Genomic DNA, 19,845 nt, shown 5'->3' with positions numbered 1-19,845 from the left:
ATTGCTCTGCCTCACAACTTTGCTTATACACTCATTCCCAATATCGACTAAAGACAGATTCCCTACCAAGCACACCATCACATTACTGGAACCTACGCACAGTTTACCAAGACCCAACCACAGGAGCATAAAGCACAACTCAAATTTAAAAACAAGAATAAAATCTCCGAAAAACCATAATTTAAGCATAACTGAGATTATCCATCAGAATATAACATCCAAAAACACATCATCATAAGTCATCCTAGATAATAACCAACATAGAGCCAAAACTCTAAGACATACTACTCTTACTATTCTGATTCAAACAATAGCATTGGCAGCGCTGGCGATTCTGGGCCAGAGATCCGCGCACTCCTTCCCGATCGGTCCAGTAATCGCCGACCCCTTCATCTCTCCCTTAGGGTTCACAATCACGCCGGCGTTGTCCTCGAAGTACATGAACACTCCGTCCTTTCGGCGCCACGGCTTCCTCTGACGGACCACCACAGCAGGCAGCACCTTCTTCCTCAGATCCGGCTTTCCCTTCTTCACGGTGGCCATCACCATGTCGCCGACGCAGGCCGACGGCAGACGGTTGAGGCGCCCCTTGATCCCCTTCACGGATATGATGTAGAGGTTCTTGGCTCCGGTGTTGTCGGCGCAGTTGATCGTCGCCGCCACCGGCAGACCCAGCGACATCCGGAACTTGTTCCCGGCCGATCCTCCCCTCCCTCGCTTCGACATTTTCTCTCTCGCTCGCTCCCTCCCTCTTCCGCCGCTCAGGCTCAGTCTTACTGCTGGGATATTTGATATCTTCTATTTATATAGGCTAGGGTTTGCTCAACTTACACTAACGACGTCGTTTCATCTCAATTTTATTTTGCACCGTGTCCTCGGGTAAATCGCAGATTACTTGACTCATCGGTAAAACCACGGTAACAATTTGTTTTCAGAAATGAAAATGGATCAATAAGGTTTTTTTAACAGCAAGTCATATGCTAAATGATTATCTAACTGATCACAAAACTACTATCAACAACTGTCATGATTCTTCTACCATACTTTGGAGACCTCATCCTTCTAATGTTTTTAAATTGAATTTTAATGGTTCATGGTTCATTTTCCATGATACTAACAGTTTTCCAAATCTTGCTTCTATTAAGAAGTTTGGGAGAACTCACATCCTAGCTTTAGCTTTTGCACGAAGAGCAGGTTTTTCTGATGCTCTTTTACATGGTCATAAATATTTACATATTTAAGGAGATTTGAAAATATTATGGGATTGCATTGATGGTGTTTCCAATATTCTTTGGAGAACTCACTCTCTTGTCCGTGGCATTAAGATCTTAGTTTCAAGATTTCAATCAATCGAATTTTATCATGTTTGGAGGGAAACCGACTTCACTGTCAATGCCATAGCTCATTTAGGCCATCATATGGAAATTGGAAGCTGGACAAATATTTTTCCTCCCTCTATAACTAAGACTATTTCTTTCTTTGTTTCTTTTGTTATATCGAACAAAGACTAAAATTTCAGCGAGAACGGAATATCGAGGATATAAAAATTGAAATTTCATTTTAAAAAATAATTAATTAAATTGATGGAAATTTATATAAAAACATGGAAATTTTGAATGAAACTTTGTGAACTGTTTATTTGGTCAATTATCTACTATATGTCATAAGAAATTATTATATAACTATTAGTTTATAGTAAGTTATAGTAATTTTGAGGTGAAATAATCGTATAACATTTTATTAAAAATTTGCTTAAAGTTTATATAAATATATATATACAGTCTCTATCTAAAGTGAAGCGTCACTATGAAATTACAGAGTGAAGTTCCAATTTTGGCACACTTTTCGGTCAATTTTTTTCACCATAAGCGATTCAATATTTATGTATGCTATTCAAGATCATCTCTACAAAATTTCATCTAATTCGGACATCGTTAAGGTATTGAAATTAGATCAAATCAATTAATGAATTAAAACTATTCAACGTGAACCGTTCGTGTAAATTTCAATTTTGAAATCTCAAACTTTTGTCAAATTGGATGAAACTTTATAGATATGATCTTGAATAACATACCTAAATATTGAATCGCTTATGGTGAAAAAATTTGATCGAAAAGTGTGCCAAAATTGTAAGTTCACTATGTAATTTCAGAGTGAAGCTTCACTCTGGATAGGAACTGTATATATATACCCAAAGGGAGACCATGTCATCACGCCTTATTTACATATGATACATTAAACATGAAATTATATAAGTGATTTAGAACCACATAAATGATCTATGAAGTACAAAATTTTCACTATCTTCATTATGTCATTGAGTAAAACCCTGAGTATATTATGAAAAATAGTCATTAAATGATACCTCCTCTTTATAATTTGCATATATTGACTTATATGCCAATTATAGGGGTCGTGAGTGATTGATTGTGGGTTATTGTACTGGTAGTTCCAGTTCGAATCAAGTATTTTTCGACTTTTGACCATAACCATATCTTTGTGAAGATTGTGCATTAGATTGTGTCCATATGTTTTCACTTGATTGCATCTCATTAGAGAATAAATATGGTTGATAAAACGTGTTGAATTTCCCTCATAAGGGTATGGTCCATCATTGCTTCATCTTAGACCAAAGAGGTTCGATTCTCCTCAACAACTAATTCAGTTTTATTTCAATTTTAAGTGAATGTTGAGACATTAAATACAATATATAATAAAAAAACCATATATAACAATAAGTTGGCGTAGAAAAGTTGATTATAACTTTGTGTTTTTCAAAAGGATAGATCAGATGTTCGATTCTCCTAACCAGTGATTTTTTATTTGCTTTACATATCGAGAAATTTTGAAAGTTTCCGGATATATAAGGAAATATAGGTAAATTTTAAAAATTTCAATCGAAAAATGTTTTGTATGTAATATATATATCCATATGCCGAAAAATGAAAAATTTTGCGAAAATATTGAAGAAATTATGGATATTTCAGTTCTTGATATCAAAAAAAATAATTAGTTAAATTGGATTAGAGTTATATTAAAGCATCAGTAAGTTTGACATTTGCTAAATAGAATTCTTAAAGTTGTAAAAAAAATTGTTAAATTTTTCAATTACACATCTATTAAGAGCATCTGCACCCATAAATTGCATTTGCTCAAGCAAATGGTAGGGCCAGAAGCAAATTTTGCTTCAAGCAAATCGATTTCATATTTTGCTCAAGCAAATCGATTTTTTCACACACCCATTTACAATTTGCTTGAGCAATTCAATTTTGTCTTGTTGTGAAATAATTATTTTTTTTTACCAGATATATTTACAACCACTAATAATGTGCCACGTGTCATTATCGACTCGATATTATTCAAAATTTCCGATAAGATTTTCGACTAATAGATAATTGACAGGTGTTACTGCCACGTGTCATTGTCGCTAAAATAATTGGAGCAGATTTCCGATAAGATTTTCGACTAGTAGAGAATTGACACGTGTCACTGTCAGCAAAATAATTGGACCAAATTTCTGATAAGATTTTCGACCAATTTGCTATAAAAACGTCTAATATCACTCATTATAACTCATCCTTCAATCTAAACACTTAGCAACATTTCCTTGTTCATCACTCTGATGAATCATTTCAGCTTCCACAATTTTTTCAGGCGGAGACAACGTCAACAAGAAGAGGATGACGATATGGAGCAATCATTCGTGAATCAGGTGGTCATGGCGGAAGCACAACACGATAATGAATCAACACGACCAAGCGGTTCACGTCGCGGTAAAAAACCGAATAAGCCACGTCAAAGGCTATCTAGGGGACACAATCTCATGGAAGATTATTTCATCGAATGTCCAATTTTCGACGCTCAAGACTTTCGTCGGAGGTACAGGATGAGCAGAGACCGATTCAACATTATCATGACGGACCTCTGCAACCACGACATGTCTTGGCATTAAAGAGAAGACGCCACTGGTTTTCTAGGGCTACTTCCCCAACAAAAGATGACCGGGGCTCTACGAATGCTAGTGTACGGGTCAGCCGCAGATCAGTGTACTGAAATTACAAGGATGGGGGAATCGACTACCCTGAAATGTATGAAGGAGTTTTGCAGCCAAGTTGTTCATCTCTATGGTCCAAGATACCTCCGCAGTCCAACACCGGCAGACCTCACGCGACTATTAGCTAAAGCAGAACGCCGAGGTTTTTCAGGTATGATTGGAAGCATCGACTGCATGCATTGGGAGTGGAAGAACTGCCCAACCGCCTATCAAGGGGCATACTCAGGTCGAAAGGGTCGCCCAACGGTTATCCTAGAGGCAGTGGCCTCGTATGATACGTGGATATGGCACAGTTTTTTTGGCTGTCCTGGAGCTAAAAATGACATTAATGTGCTCCACCTATCGAATGTGTTCTCAGAGATCCTTGCCGGAAGAGGCCCAACTGTCGTCTACGAAGTCCACTGACAGAGGTACACCACAGCTTATTATCTGGCTGACGGAATATATCCAAGGTACTCTACATTTGTCAAAACAATTTCCAATCCCCAGACGCCGCAAGATAAGCTCTTCGCAAAGAAACAAGAGGCATACCGGAAAGATGTGGAGAGGGCATTTGGCATCTTGCAATCTCGATGGGCAATTATACGTCATAGTTGTACATTGCACCACAAATCGGTAATGACTACCATCATGTTAGCTTGCATTATATTGCATAACATGATTGTTGAGGAAGAGTATGTGGATGATGAGGATGATGATGAGGAAGAAGAAGAAGACTTGCAAAACCCATCGAGGGCTTTCCGGGTTTATGATGGGCCGGTGAATGCACAAGGGAATCGAGTTCTTTTTTAGCCAATCAGTAGAGATGGAGCTAATATACAACGGTTTCACGACCGTGTTGCCGATCTCAAATCCGCTTACATCCATCGAGAGCTCCAGAAAGACTTGGTGAAACACATTTGGAGAGTGGAAACCGGTGAAATACTTTAAATATGTTTTATTGTGTGTTTTCATGATGTTTATGTTTAATTATTAAGCTTGTGTTTAATTTCAGTATGTGTTTTAATTTAATGTGTATTTCAATTTCAACTTAATAAATAAATTGCATTTTATTTCTCGAAAAATTGAAATTACATAAAATGACGAGCCAAGCCCAGATTTATTCTTAGTACAATACTATAACTACTATGGAAAAAGCACGCGATTTGGGTGATAACAATCCGAATATGTTTCATCGGTAGGTTGATCTTGACTAGCTTCTCCTTCATTAAGGATTGCTAGTTTCCTCTTGGTAAAATACCTTTTCGAGATTGGGGTCATAGCCTCCAAATCCATTGTCATGATCCTTGTGTCATTCTCTTGTTTCTTCAATCGTAACTCTTCTTCCGCCTTTGCTTCTTTTCGCTTTTGAATGTCTATGTACTCCGCATAATAATTAAGCTCACTTTCATTATGGGCTAGCCTCTTGGTATGCCATGATGCTTGGTCACTTGCAATGGTATGCAAAACCTCCACCCGTTGCTCAATAGGAGTCTTACCCTGTTTCTTTTGACGCCTAGCTTCCTTTGCCGCCTTGGTTCCCATTGGTCTAGGTGGACTCGATGGAGCTGCCGTGTTGCTTTGAGGTGTCTCATTCAATTGGTCGTCATCCAAATTGATGGTTGGAGATGATTCAGTTGCGGAAGGAGTACCGTGGTAACTACTTGCATATGGAGATGGAGTAGTAGGTAGCACCGCAACGAAAGATGGATGATCTTTAACCACTTCCCAACATTCAAAGTGTGTAAACTTTTTCTTCTTGGCATTATAGTAACATGATTGAGCTTGTCGTTCCTGATGTAAAAAACTTATATTAGGTATTTATTTAATTACATAATTTAAATAAATTAGATAAAACAAATAATGTAACCAATTAGATATATTAAAACAAATAATGTAAACAATGCTACATATTTAAACAAATTAAATAAAATAAATAATGTAAATAAAATTAGATATATTAAAATAATTAAATATGTAAACAATGCTACATATTTAAACAAATTAGATATAAATTACATAATTTAATTCATATAATCAAATAAAAATTATAATATATGATAACACAATGTACTTACTTCGTCCATTAGCGAAGTGCCGCTAGCTATACGTTGTCGTGATGCCGCCAAACATTCGCCCCATTTTTGCAAGAGTAGCTTGAACTTGTTGTAGTGAGAAGCGAGCGCGATTCGGGTCCTTGGCTCCTTCGGAGGTTTCTCACCCGGTGCTAGCACCCAATTTTGCATATAATCGCCATGAATTGTCTCCCACAATTTGTCCCTCTTTTGTTTGTTACCGTCATATTCATCAATGCTATGACGGACAAAAGAAATGCACATTTGTAAATCTTCGGAAGGAAGCCAATGGGTGCCCATTGTTTTAGAAAAAAATGCTAAACGAAAAAAGAGAGAGGAGATACGAAAAGAGAGAGGAGATGGAGGAAGATGTGAAATTTGTTGTGCACAAATTGGTGTGAGTTCATAACAAATTGAAGTAGTATTTATAGGCAATTTTTTGGGAGAATTTTGAAATTTTGGGGATTTTTTTACATTTTTTTGGGTTTATTTCCGTTATGATCAAATAGTAGCCGTTGCCAATTAATTCTGGCCGTTGGATCGAATTTTCTGATTCAAAATAGAAAGCCCAAATCAATTGGACCGTTGGCCAATCTGCTTGACACGTGGCAGCCATTCATTGGCTCGCTTTTTTTTTTGGCGCGTGCAACATAAAAAAAATTCGCCCGTGCCTGACGTCACCCACGGGCGGTGGGCTCCGCCAGGCGATCGAGTAAACGCCGGAGCAAAATTTGCTCGAGCGATCGGACGAGCACCGCGGCTGGGTTGACTGAGCGAGCAGCTCGCCTCCTCCTGCTCGCCGGTGCAAGCCTCCCCTTCTCCTGCTCGAGCTCCTCCGGCTGGTCCCTCCTCCTGCTCGAGCACGCCGGCAAATTTGCTCGCCCGTGCAGATGCCCTAAGAAAACTATATGAGGGTTAAATCGGTTGATAACTGGGATAATATGGTTAAATCGGTTGAAAAAACCCCAAAGTTCAATCAAGTCGTCACCCAAACAAAAATGAACTGCACTTCAACTTCGCTGCTGAATTCCTCCTTCCTCCCAGCTCCACCTCCCTATACCACCACCACCTCCTCCCTCAAATCACCCACACCCATCCTCCGCCGCGTCACCGCCAAAATGTCCCTCAACAAACCCCCCGACCCAACCTCCCTCCTCACCTCCGTCACCAACCTCCTCTGGGGCCCCACCCTCCCTCCGGGCCTCCTCATCTCCACCGTCCGCTCAGCCTGGAACGCCACGTGGCGCCTCATGATGTCCCAGCTCGCCCCCTCCGACCCCTCCGACCCCTCCCTCGCCTACACCCGCCCCCCTTCCCGCTTTCGCGCCACACAAATCCCCCGCCAAAATCGGACCTCCCTCCACCTCTACGTCGGCCTCCCCTGCCCCTGGGCCCACCGCACCCTCATCGTCCGCGCCCTGAAAGGCCTCGACGCCGCCGTCCCCGTCTCAGTCGCCGCTCCAGGCTCCGACGGCTCCTGGGAATTCAAGGACGACACTCGCGACCCGGATACCCTCGACCCGACCCGGGACAAGGCAAACGGGTTCAAGACCCTGAAACAGATCTACAAGTCCAGACCCGGCGGGTACGACGGTCGCTCCACGGTGCCGATGCTCTGGGACGCCAAGAACAAAGAAGTAATATGCAATGAGAGCTATGACATAATCGAGTTGTTCAATTCGGGTCTAAATGACCAGGCCCGTAACCCGGGTTTGGATCTTTCACCGCCTCACTTGAAGTCAAAGATTGAAGAATGGAACAGCATTATCTACCCCAATGTCAATAATGGAGTCTACAGGTAAAATTTGATATTTTTACCATTGGTAAGAAAGTCCTAGTTTTACCTTGGTAATATAGACACTGAAATATATGCAGGTGTGGATTTGCTCAGTCTCAAGAAGCATATGATGCAGCAGTGAGTGACTTGTTCAACACTCTAGACAAATTGGAGGATCATTTGAGCCGATTTCGCTACCTCTGCGGAGACGAACTGACGCTGGCGGATGTCTGCCTCTTCACCACTCTCATTCGATTCGATCTCGCCTACAATGTCTTGTTTAAATGCACCAGGAGGAAGCTGATCGAGTATCCAAATCTTCATGCTTACATGCGTGACATTTACCAAGTACACTATGCCTTGTGCTTTACCACGCGATTTAAACGAGCTTAGTTTTCGATTTGCTATAGTAATCCGATTTGTTAACCTTTACTCAACAGATTCCGAAGGTTGCAGAGACTTGCAATTTTCAATTGATCATGGAGGGCTACTACAAGACCCTTTTCCCACTCAACCCGGGCGGCATTCAGCCAATCATTCCTGCTAGATCCGAGCATCAAGAACTTCAGAGACCACATAACAGAGCTTCGTTGTCTCTTACAGATGCAAAGGAATCACCACCAGCACTTTCTGTATCTTAAGGGATGCGGCAAGGTGGTACATATGCGTACATGATGAACCTACGGATATGTAATGACAATATATTTGCATAATGCCTTCTATCAAGGGTGCTTGTCCCCTGAAGACGCATGTTTTGGTGATGCATATATAATATTGACAGAACATAGGCTAATCGGGATCGATTTCTAAGCAAAAGAAGTAGAGCAGTATATACTGGTATCGGACGTTAAGACATCACAAAAGGCATAGGACCATCAACTGGCCTAAACATGTACAAAACCTATGACTATGAGAACATCCAAAGTATCTACCACTGCCCTATCCTTCATTGCAATCTGAGGTTAGCCACTACTGACAAACTGGATCCGCACAGCCAGTTGAAACCAAAATTAGTCCAGTAATATTTGCTTAGTTACTACTTCGGTGAGGGAAAGGCTATGCCATCAAGCACTCAAAATAGTCTGAAACCTTCATCTTGCAAGTGAGGCAGATCTTGATCCTGTAATGTCGAAATGAAAATGAAGGCTCGCATCAGGACTAACTTTTAACTATAACCGACAAAGAGTCACTTATTTACCAAATTAAACCAAATATTCAGCTTGGACTCATAGAACAGATACTATAGACCATACACTGGTAAATGGTAAAAGAAAAGGTCTTGCAGCATAGGCAGATTTTCGTACACTTACTATTAGAACGTGTCATATTCCTGCAGAATTTACTGCCACATATGCAGTTGAACACCTTAACAGGATCATCATGGTCGTCAAAGTCAATGCCATAATCCTGCAGACAGAGCACGTCTATCGGGCGTAAGTGTGGACACATTTCAAATTGAACAAGACAACATCTAATTATTGAAACTTAGGACAGCACACTATAACACTCATCATTCATGTTTGAATGTTGATATTAGATATATGTAAAGCTTAAAACTTTAAAAGATGGAAATTCTGAAAGAACACATCAGTAAACCACTAAGAACCAATACCATTGAACCTACTCACCCATGTAAGCTCTTCTAAGGCATCTACTTTTCTTGTTGTGAAGAAAGCAACCTGGACAATACAGTATATTCATAAAAATAAAATACTTCCAGATGAATAATAATCATACATATGTAGGATCATATTTCTCATACATGATAAAAGCGACGGTCTGGACTCTCGACTTCAACTGGGATCGGAACCAAGTTTGCATCAAGACATCTAATAGAACACAAAATACGTCAGATATTCTCAAGCTAAATTTAGGATTAATATATAACAAAAGAAATACACACGTGATAAAATTAACACTGATGGTACTAGAAAATATTTTTCCAACATGATCTTAAAATGATCCACATTTTAAACCAAATTATTCACTGGCCCCTGCTTTGTTTTCCAGTAATGTTCAACAACCATTGCTTATGTGAAGCAAGATTATCCAAGTTTCTCACTCTGAGCTAATTTAAAATTTTATCATTTCTTATAAGTTTGGGCACATGGAAAAACAACATATCGAAACTACCTCAAGTTTCCTGATTTCTACTTAAGCACACTTAAAAGTATATGTCAACATTTGCAAACAAAGCAGAACAGATCAAGTTAATTAAGGATATGAATAGCTAAACCAAAAGGAGAACTCTGCTAGGCAAATGACATGTCTGTGAACTTCAAGTTTACCTGTGATTAATAAACCTAGCAACATTTCCATAGTTTGTTGCATCCAAACATAGAGCTTCTTCATCCCTCAAATTGGCTTTACTACCCCAATCTGCATCCAGTAATACCAGATAAGGACATTTCCCACTTCTGGTGCATTGGATTTTCCTTTGATGACGCTCTTTGTTGGTTAATACTTCACCAACAAACTCACACACAAATGCCCCTTTTGGGAGGTCATCTAAGGTTCGAAGGCCCCATCCTTTTCCTTCTGAAGTAAAAAAGACCTGGAATACACAGGGTGAATAAATAAGAGAAGCTGTGTGAGAGAGCTAAGGTAGTAGAAAAACTCTTAACTCCACAGAACATAGCATTATAACTTTTGAAACGATTCACTTACAAAACACAGATAGTACAGAACAAGAAACACAAAATTCCAACAAACAACAAATAAAAATATATATCTATATTTTGAACAAAGTGAAAATAGTATTCCAAAGATTATCACCTGCAAGCTGCAGTTTAAGCCTCTCTGGACCACCCTGTTGCCACATTGCCCATGGCAGCCACATCTGATCCAGCATTCTTTAATGAAAGTCCTCCTTAAATGGCCTTTGCATGACTCTAAGCAATCATCATTCTTTATTCTTTCAAGCGGGCAGTTCTTACAGTAGAAGAGATGGCGTGGGTGCGGATTACGTGTCATAGAAATACACTCTTCCAACAGATCATCTTTGATGAGGCCATCTGGTGTGTAAGCAAACTTACCCCCAGTTTCATATGCACATGCACAGGGTGTATTTCCTGATACACAATCACCAAAGCAAGTTGCACAGCAATTCTTATCCACAATGCTAGATAGACGTACTTTAACATCAGCATCTTTGAAGATAATGTTTTTAGAGATATAGAAGAAGGATGATGGACGATCCCTGCTCCTTTCATTTACCCACGATATTTTGACTCTTTCTCCTCCTCTAGATATATCATTTACGTCATGAATAGCCCTTAGGTCATCAGGAGTTAGGTCAGCATTCTGAACAACCACCAGACTCAGGGAGTCTTCCACGTGATCCTCAGAAGAACCATTAGTAACAAAAGTGTGGCCAGAGAGTTGTGGGTTATCAGAATCAGTAATTGCACCAGGGAAATCCAAGACTATAGGCCCGTTCAAAGCACATGACTGGTTGGACAGTGTTTCCTTATTTCCATTCACAGCATCCCAAGCAGGAGATTTTTGCAATGAATCAAGATTTGGTGCTACATTAAGTGATCCATCCTGTGATTTATCAATAGAATTAGTTGCCAATTCCAAGACACTCTCACACATATGTCCCAACAGATTTTTAAAAGAGAAGTTATGGTCAATGATTCTGTATGTGTTCAGACATTTTTCCTCCATCAATTTCAGAATTGCATCCAGATTAGGCATTTGAAAACCTGGTCTTCCAACAGCTGGACAGAAACTCAGAGAAAGCTTTACCTCTCCTGAAGGTGATGAGGCAACCTCTAAGCAAGATGATTCCCCTGATTTAGGAGGAGGGTCCTCTGGAATAGTTGCAAGCTCAATATTCATACTCCCGTGAGTCCCCTCACTAGATAAATTTGGATTATCATTTCTACTTTCTCTCTCATGGGAAGCCGTAGGTTCGTCATATTGGTTTCCAGTTGCACCTTCTGTCAATAGAGGAGAATTTATGTTATCCGACTCATCTGCACAAGTTGAAACAAGACAAACAACACTGAATGAGAAAGTTATTCAACGTACTAATAATACAAAAGGAGAGTTCAGTCATTGCGTTTGATGTTAACAAATGGTAGTATAATGTCTTTCTGGTTCCTAGTTCCAACTATCGATCCTGAAATACCAATGCAAAAGCACAATTAAAAAAAGACATACTTGGATGGATCACGGCAATGGGAACCTCATCTTGGGCCATATCATCAGTGAAGGGCTCATCTTTAGGCTGGATTAGTGTTAAACTGTTAGCCTTCTGTTTAGGCAAAAGAACAATGCCCGGCTCAACCACTGTCTCTTTAAAGCGAACATCATTAGATGATCCTTCGGAGAAACTCTTCCCTTGCCATGCCAAGGGTTTGGATACAAGAGGTTTCTTTCCCTTATCTTTAATACCAGAATGAGGAGAAACAGGTGGTCTCAACTCAGGTGAATGTGATGTATCTTGGGGCTGCTGTCCAGAATGAGTATCAAGCACTTCCACTGCCTCCACTTTTGGCTCTATGAGCGAAGTACCACCAGACATAGGATTGCAGGAATTTGAGGAAGGTGACACCGGACATTCGCGATTTTGTAAACGTATCCTTTTCAAGGGACGATAAGGAACCAAGAAATCGTCCTCTTCATTGTCCACCAGCTACACAAAAGAGCAAAAGGTGTATCAGCATATATAAGTAGAAAGGTGGGAATGCAAAAGCAGTGAGTAATGGAGCCAACATACTTCATCATCTGGAGACTGTTTCTTTTGTGATGAACTCTCATCTTGACTTCTTGAACGCAACCGTGTCAACAGTTCAGGTTCAAGGAGCGGCTCTGAGTCTGCTTCCATATCTTTGTGCTGATATTTAAAAGGCAAAGACATGTCAGAAACTACAGCCTCAACTTTTCAAAAATGAGAAGGTATAGCAGGACAACAAACCAAGTTAAAATTACATACTTCATAACTGTTGCATGTCTTCTTTTCTGCTTCCGCCTAATAGATGAAACAAAATCGAAGCACATAAGAATACAATACACAAGGATGGAGATGGAAAAAGCCTGACAAAAGCGGAAAAACATAATATATAAGTAATATACCTTAGCATCTTCTGCCTCAAATATGGCATCGGCCAGAGCTCTATAATTCTCTGCTTCAATAAGTGACCAATCTTTGTTATACAATTTCACGAGTTTCTTCAAAACTGGTTTCACTTGTTGTTCACTGAGACCAATAGCTGACATTGCCTGAAAGGCTCTAATAACTTGTGGAGATGGTGCCATCACCGTCTAATGTTGTCCACTCACCACTCAAGTCAACAATGAGTTTCCCAAATACCAAATGTGCCTACATTTTCAATTAACAGATAAATACCAAATTAACTAACAGGGTCCTCGTTCACTTGATGTCGTCTATCCATCCGCCTAAAGCATCATTATACTACCAAAAACCACGGCAGGACCACATGAGGCTGAATCGTATATTCCCAGTACCCACATCAAACCTCAAAAATCTCTACAAGACAACCATATACCCATAATGTGCACAAATAAAATAGTAAGAATATCAAGAACTTCACACAGACTCAGATGCCAAACTCTCTCCAGCCCCTCACACACAAAGCTCTCAGAATTTCTTCAATCATCAACCACATTATACATGCATGCAAAATAGAGCACAAAAATACACAAGAAAATAGTAAAAGCTTACCAAGTCAGAACTCTGGAGCTTGATTCAAGCTATCAGGTCCTGAAAATCACCCAAAGCAATAACAGTAAAAGACCACAAGTAAATATCACAACCAAACATAAACCCACAACTCTAAAGAACAAAAATTTCAAACCCAGCACAAGCAATGCACCCAGAAACTGATGAAAACCAAAACCCAAAATACGCAGCTTGGAATAGTTTGGAAAAAACACGAGAAACAAAGAAGAAAAGAAAAACCTTTTGTGAAATTGAGGAGATGTAAATGGAAAACTGATTGAAGGAAGATGAAATCGGAAAGATGGGGGTATGTGAGGTTTACCATGATTATGAGGAAATTGGGAGACCCAGAAAGAGAGAATGGGAGTGAGGAAAGGAAAGTGAGAATTATAAGGAATTATAGGGTTGATGAGGTCCTTCTCTGTCTCCTCTGATGCTTTCACTTAGTACTGGTAGTAATGACCACGCCCAACACGGAGCGTGAGGAATAAGGAGAGGTTTGAGAGCCACGTGGCGTAGCTTAGCGGCGAGTAGAGAGACTGGGTAGGAAGAAAGGAATGCCATCACGCGCTTGGGGTGATATCTTGAATGGTAATTTTGTGCCTTGACTTCATACAGTGAGAAATTTATTGTATTTTGGTACACTTTTTTATTTTTATTGGCTACAAGTGCAATTTTCAATTTTTCGGATGTAGCATCTTTTTTTTTTCTTCTAAAAATAATTTGAGGATAAACATCCAATTTGTACCACAATTTTCTATTAATGTTAGCCAAACACTCCAAAGATACTTTGTTTCCTCGTTAGTGTGATTTTTGTAAATGCATCGTTTACGTTCAAGAGTTACTATTTGCGCTTGTTGATATTGTTTTACTTGATGTTGGGCATATAATTTTGTTTATAGTTCCCATTAAGGAATGATGGAACCACATTAAAATCTTGGCATATATGATTCAAATTACTAATATCATTTTACTTGATGTTACTCCTATTATTCCATATATAGTTCCCACTAAATAAAGAATAGGAGAATATGTTTTGAACCTTTTTCTGGCCCTAAATAAGTTCTCATTAAGAAAAATATCACTTGTTTGAGTAAAAATTTGATGGTCTTATACAAGTACTTCCATGTGACTTTGCGGCGCATGCTTAATTAGTTTGTAAAAACGTTTTATCTTTGCATCTTTGCAGATCATAATACTTTTCATTCATATATTTCTAAAACTAATCACATAGTTTTGGAGTTGTTATTGTTCATGTTGGAAAAAATGGTTGGAAAAACCATTTAAAACCAAATTTTAATTGATTAATTAAATTAAGTTAAACTTATAATTAATCAAAGGTGAACATAGATTTGAGTTCTCCATAATGAGGGCTACAAGATCATATGTTTGTTTGTGTAATTTGGTTTGTGGGTGAATAAGAAATTGTCACTCAAAGATGGCTACTTAGAATGAGGGAAAGGTATTTGTCCCACATTGGAAAAGAGAAGTGTTGAAAAGACTTTATATAGAATCCATTGTGTATGGATTGTAAAGTGTGTAAGCCCCCTTATACCCTCTCCCGCACGCGCAGGGGGGGGTGCAAATCCTAGGTCGCAAGAGTAACTAATGTATGCCCGTGCGACCTGCGGACACGAATGCAACACCGAATTGAGGGTCGGAACGCATATTCTTTTTGCATTTCCGAAAATTCGGTTTTGACTTTTCAAATTCTTCTTTTGTAACAACTGAGTTATTATGTGTTATGGAGAATTATAACAGAATTGAAATCAATGTTTGTAACATATGTAACTCATATATGTTATGATCTTCTATAACCGCCATCTTATTTATTGCTGATTGCAAATCCTCACAGTATAAATAGCCACCATCCTTTCATTGTAAAATCATCCCATTCGAAACACATTTCTCTCCCACTCTCAAAGTTCTTAGTTCTTAGTTCTTCTCTGGTGATAGATAAAGGTACCTTTCGAGTTCGTTGAGGGTTCTAGTTAGTAGTGCAACTTTCTAGAATTGTTTAGTCGTTATATCCTGGGAGACAAGCGCCAAGCATCCTTGCACCGGTAGAGGAGGCGTAAACGTCTTAAGGACAGTGTGGTATCACACACGTCTCGACTTGTTCTTCCATCACAAATCGTTCGGTATTTTTGTTAAATTTATTTTCGTGTTCTTCATTTCTGATTTATATTTATTTATAATTCAGCTTATTAAATTATATATGCAATATATCATTGATTTTTACAACAATCTTAAGACGTTTATTTTTGATATTGCTTATATAATTTGTATTCGATATTTATCTGAATTTTTTCAAGCAAACTTACACCTTGTGTGTGTGTTTCAGTTTCTAAAAATGACTAACGGAGAAAATTCTGGAAATGGCAAGGGACCTTTGGTGCCAACTGTGCCTACTGCTCCCGTTGTACCTGTCTCAGTATCCCATGGGGAAAAACCTGAGAAGTTCAACGGTTTGCATTTCAAGAGGTGGCAACAAAAGATGATGTTTTATCTGACCACTCTGAATCTTGCAAGATTTTTGACGGAGAATGCTCCTGAGTTAAAGGAAGATGACCATGGCGATCAAGCAAAGATTGCTGCTGTGAATGCATGGAATAATTCTGACTACTTATGTAGGAATTATATCATGAATGGTCTAGCCGACTCATTGTACAATGTGTACATTAGCATGGGAACGGCAAAGGTGCTATGGGAATCCTTGGAGAAAAAATATAAAACCGAGGATGCCGGCGCCAAGAAGTTTATCGTGGGCCGTTTCCTTGATTATAAAATGGTGGATTTCAAAACTGTGATGAGTCAATTCTCTGAGATTCAGCTAATCCTGCATGAGATTCACGCTGAAGGAATGCAACTAGGTGAAAGTTTTCAAGTGACATGTGCTATTGAAAAGTTACCACCTGCTTGGAAAGACTTCAAGAATTATTTGAAGCACAAGCGAAAGGAAATGACCATGGAGGATCTAGAGGTTAGACTTCGCATTGAGGAAGACAACCGAGGATCCGAAAAGAAAGCATGGATCAATGATGTCTCTGCCAAGGCAAACATGATGGAACATGGTCAAGGTTCCAAAAACAAGACAGGCAAGTATCATGGGTCCAAACTGGGGCCGAAAGGAGGCATCTCTAAGAAGCCAAGGTTTGAAGGCAAGTGCTACAACTGTGACAAGACTGGTCACAAGTCTGTGGACTGCAACAAACCAAAGAGGAACAAAAAGAGACAGGCAAACCTGATTGAAGCCGTCACTCAGGAGGTTGCAGACATGAACCTCTGTTGTATGATATCAGATGATAGCATGGAAAAAGTCAGTGATTATGACTGGGGACTAAATGACTTAGAGCTATGGTATGACCAAGCCAAGTTTTTGGATTGATCTGTAGAACAGAACTGAAATTATCGAATAAATTGATGTATGTTCTTAAGGGTTTTTATGAGTATAAAACTCCGTGTTGACAAATGTGTTTTGTCTGAAATTGACATAGAGCCATGGGTTGTGAATTGTTTATTGTCAAAAACTAGTTATTACACCTATATGAGTCTTCCTAATTTATGGTAGTGAAGAATATAATATATGTCAATTAACATGCACAAGTGTGAACTTGTGTAGAGACAAAACTGATTAGATCATCTTCCAAAGTGTTGAAAGAAACAATGAACCCCTTGATCTGATTCATACAGATGTGTGTGATTTAAAATCAACGGTATCTAGAGGGAATAATAAATACTTTATTACCTTCATAGATGATAGCACGAAATATTGCTATGTGTATTTGCTAAAATGCAAAAGTGAGGCCATAGAGAAGTTCATTATCTATAAAAATAAGGTTGAGAACCAGCTCAACAAGAAAATTAAGGCACTAAGAAGTGACCGATGGGGTGAGTATAAATCGCCATTTGCTGAGACTTGTGCTCAGAATGGGATTATACATCAAAGGACTGCTCCATACTCACCACAATCTAATGGTGTAGCAGAACGTAAAAATCGTACTCTAAAGGATATGATGAATGCTATGCTACTCAGTTCTGGGATGCCACCCAACATGTGGGGAGACGCGATTCTCACGGCAAATTACCTTTTAAATAAGGTGCCCAAAAAGAAAGAAGAGAAAACTCCATATGAGTTATGGAAAGGGAGAAAACCATCCTACAAATATTTAAAAGTTTGGGGATGTTTGGCCAAAGTGGAAATTCCTAAGCCTAAAAAGGTGAAGAATGGGCCTAAAACGGTTGATTGCATCTTTATTGGATATGCACATAACAGTTCGGCTTATCGATTCCTAGTCCACGATTCGAATATTCCTGAAATCCATAAGGATACGATAATGGAATCGAGAAATGCATCTTTCTTTGAAAATGTATTTCCATGGAAGTCTAGAGAGGAATTTAATTCTTCTAAACGGGCACGTGAAGACAACCGAGCCGAAACTGATGATGCTCAAGATCAAGAATCTGAGTTGGAGTCCGAATCTGAGTCTGAGGTTGAACCTAGACGAAGTAAAAGGGCAAGGACCGCAAAGTCCTATGGACCTGACTTCCTGTCATATATGGTTGAAGGTGATCCCCGTACCTTCAAAGAGGCAGTTAGCTCTACCGATGGTCCTCGGTGGAAAGAAGCAATCAAAAGTGAGGTTGACTCCATCATGCAAAATCACACTTGGGAATTAGTGGATTTGCCACCTGGATGTAAGCATTTGACTTCCAAGTGGATTTTCAAAAAGAAACTAAAAGCTGATGGGTCAATAGACAAGTACAAGGCCAGACTTGTTATTAAAGGCTATAGGCAAAAGGAGGGTTTGGATTATTTTGATACTTATTCTCCTGTGACGAGAATAACCTCCATACGGATGGTACTTGCAATTGCAGCGTTGCGCAAACTTGAAGTACACCAAATGGATGTAAAGACGGCTTTCCTAAATGGAGATGTAGAAGAAGAAATCTACATGGAACAGCCAGAAGGTTTTTCTGCTCCTTCTCAGAGTAAGAAGGTGTGCAGATTGGTTAAGTCATTATATGGCTTAAAACAAGCACCAAAACAATGGCATGAGAAATTTGATAATGCCATGATCACCAGTGGATTTAGAATAAATGAAGGTGATAAGTGTGTATATATCAAAGACACTGAAAATGGATATATCATTTTATGTCTGTATGTGGATGATATGCTTATCGTTGGGAGCAACGATAAGATGATCAAGTCTACTAAAGACATGTTGAATTCTAAGTTTGACATGAAAGACTTGGGACTTGCTGATGTCATTTTAGGAATTAAAATTACGAGAACATCAGAAGGGCTAGTGTTGAGTCAAACACACTATGTGGACAATATTCTTGGGAAATTTGACAATGAAGGTTCTGGAATTGTCAGAACTCCTGTAGATTTAAATCTACATTTGTCCAAGAATAAAGGTGAAAGTGTTTCTCAATTAGAGTATTCAAGAATAATTGGGAGTCTAATGTACTTAACAAGTTGTACAAGACCAGATCTAGCTTATGCGGTTCATAAGCTAAGTAGGTACACGAGTAATCCTGGAGCTATGCATTGGCAAGCGATTGGAAGAGTACTAAATACCTAAGGTATACTCGTACCTACGGGTTGCACTACACATCATACCCAGCTGTTATAGAAGGGTTCACTGATGCGAACTGGATATCTGACATGAAAGACTCAAAGTCTACTAACGGATATGTATTTACGCTAGGAGGTGCAGCCGTGTCCTGGAAGTCCTCAAAACAAACAGTTATAACTAGATCCACAATGGAGTCTGAGTTTGTAGCACTAGACAAATGTGGGGAGGAAGCAGAATGGCTACGCCAGTTCATAGAGGACATTCCTAGATGGACAAAACCTGTGCCTGCGATCGGTATACATTGTGATAGTCAATCTGCAATTAGCAGGGCACAGAGTAAGATGTATAATGGTAAGTCTAGACACATTCGTCGAAGACATAATACCATTAGACAACTACTCTCAACTGGAGTTATCTCTATAGACTATGTAAAGTCTAAGGATAATATTGCTGATCCTTTAACTAAAGGGTTAAACAGAGAGTTAGTTGAAAAATCATCGAAGGGAATGGGACTAAAGCCCATTGGAAATTAAAAATCACTACAGTGGATACCCAACCTAGCTGACTGGAGATCCCAAAATCTAGGTTCAAAAGGGAAAACCAAACTGTAGAGATTAGTTCGGATCACTGTGGGGAGTTCCCCAAGTCCATTCCTATGATAAAAACCAGTGATACCCGTAAAGGATGAG

The 19,845-nt window shown here is 39.3% G+C and overlaps 3 protein-coding genes across 6 annotated transcripts; 1 reads left to right on the top strand and 2 right to left on the bottom strand.

The window, feature by feature from the left end:
* Positions 1 to 163: 163 nt before the first annotated feature.
* LOC126805538 (60S ribosomal protein L23-like) lies at positions 164 to 768 on the bottom strand. The gene has a single exon (XM_050532331.1). The coding sequence runs from the start codon at positions 724 to 726 to the stop codon at positions 304 to 306; it is 423 nt and encodes a 140-aa protein (XP_050388288.1). The 5' UTR covers positions 727 to 768; the 3' UTR covers positions 164 to 303.
* A 6,334-nt stretch (positions 769 to 7,102) lies between these two features.
* On the top strand, positions 7,103 to 8,630 carry LOC126805537 (uncharacterized). The gene is made up of 3 exons (XM_050532330.1): positions 7,103 to 7,906; positions 7,984 to 8,233; positions 8,326 to 8,630. The coding sequence occupies exons 1-3, from the start codon at positions 7,107 to 7,109 to the stop codon at positions 8,524 to 8,526; spliced, it is 1,251 nt and encodes a 416-aa protein (XP_050388287.1). The 5' UTR covers positions 7,103 to 7,106; the 3' UTR covers positions 8,527 to 8,630.
* Positions 8,631 to 8,657: 27 nt separating this feature from the next.
* Positions 8,658 to 13,954, bottom strand: LOC126805536 (probable inactive histone-lysine N-methyltransferase SUVR2). 4 transcript variants are annotated; one of them, XM_050532329.1, is made up of 13 exons: positions 13,897 to 13,954; positions 13,578 to 13,616; positions 12,968 to 13,214; positions 12,828 to 12,863; positions 12,612 to 12,728; positions 12,053 to 12,527; positions 11,636 to 11,865; positions 10,661 to 11,431; positions 10,174 to 10,439; positions 9,648 to 9,714; positions 9,514 to 9,564; positions 9,196 to 9,292; positions 8,658 to 9,005 (listed from the first exon to the last, which is right to left on the bottom strand). In XM_050532329.1, exons 3-13 carry the CDS (start codon positions 13,148 to 13,150, stop codon positions 8,977 to 8,979), a joined length of 2,322 nt encoding a protein of 773 aa, XP_050388286.1. In that variant the 5' UTR covers positions 13,151 to 13,214; positions 13,578 to 13,616; positions 13,897 to 13,954; the 3' UTR covers positions 8,658 to 8,976. The 4 variants fall into 4 exon arrangements, with proteins under 4 accessions (XP_050388286.1, XP_050388285.1, XP_050388282.1 ...); XM_050532328.1 differs by having other exon boundaries at positions 9,190 to 9,292; positions 10,661 to 11,865; XM_050532325.1 differs by having other exon boundaries at positions 10,661 to 11,865.
* Positions 13,955 to 19,845: the final 5,891 nt, after the last annotated feature.

This window comes from Argentina anserina, chromosome 2 (genome assembly GCF_933775445.1).
Source record: "Argentina anserina chromosome 2, drPotAnse1.1, whole genome shotgun sequence".
Classification (NCBI taxonomy): domain Eukaryota; kingdom Viridiplantae; phylum Streptophyta; class Magnoliopsida; order Rosales; family Rosaceae; genus Argentina; species Argentina anserina.
This window is presented reverse-complemented; position numbering and strand designations above follow the sequence as displayed.

Excerpts from the sequence above, each read along its gene's own strand:
- LOC126805538 (XM_050532331.1), bottom strand. The coding sequence starts at position 726 with ATGTCGAAGCGAGGGAGGGGAGGATCGGCCGGGAACAAGTTCCGGATG.
- LOC126805537 (XM_050532330.1), top strand. The coding sequence starts at position 7,107 with ATGAACTGCACTTCAACTTCGCTGCTGAATTCCTCCTTCCTCCCAGCT. Across the intron at positions 7,907-7,983 it reads GTCAATAATGGAGTCTACAG|GTGTGGATTTGCTCAGTCTC; the intron begins GTAAAATTTGAT and ends AAATATATGCAG. Across the intron at positions 8,234-8,325 it reads ACATGCGTGACATTTACCAA|ATTCCGAAGGTTGCAGAGAC; the intron begins GTACACTATGCC and ends TTTACTCAACAG.
- LOC126805536 (XM_050532325.1), bottom strand. The coding sequence starts at position 13,150 with ATGGCACCATCTCCACAAGTTATTAGAGCCTTTCAGGCAATGTCAGCT. Across the intron at positions 11,866-12,052 it reads CATTGCCGTGATCCATCCAA|ATGAGTCGGATAACATAAAT; the intron begins GTATGTCTTTTT and ends CAACTTGTGCAG. Across the intron at positions 9,565-9,647 it reads CAGACCGTCGCTTTTATCAT|GTTGCTTTCTTCACAACAAG; the intron begins GTATGAGAAATA and ends TGTATTGTCCAG.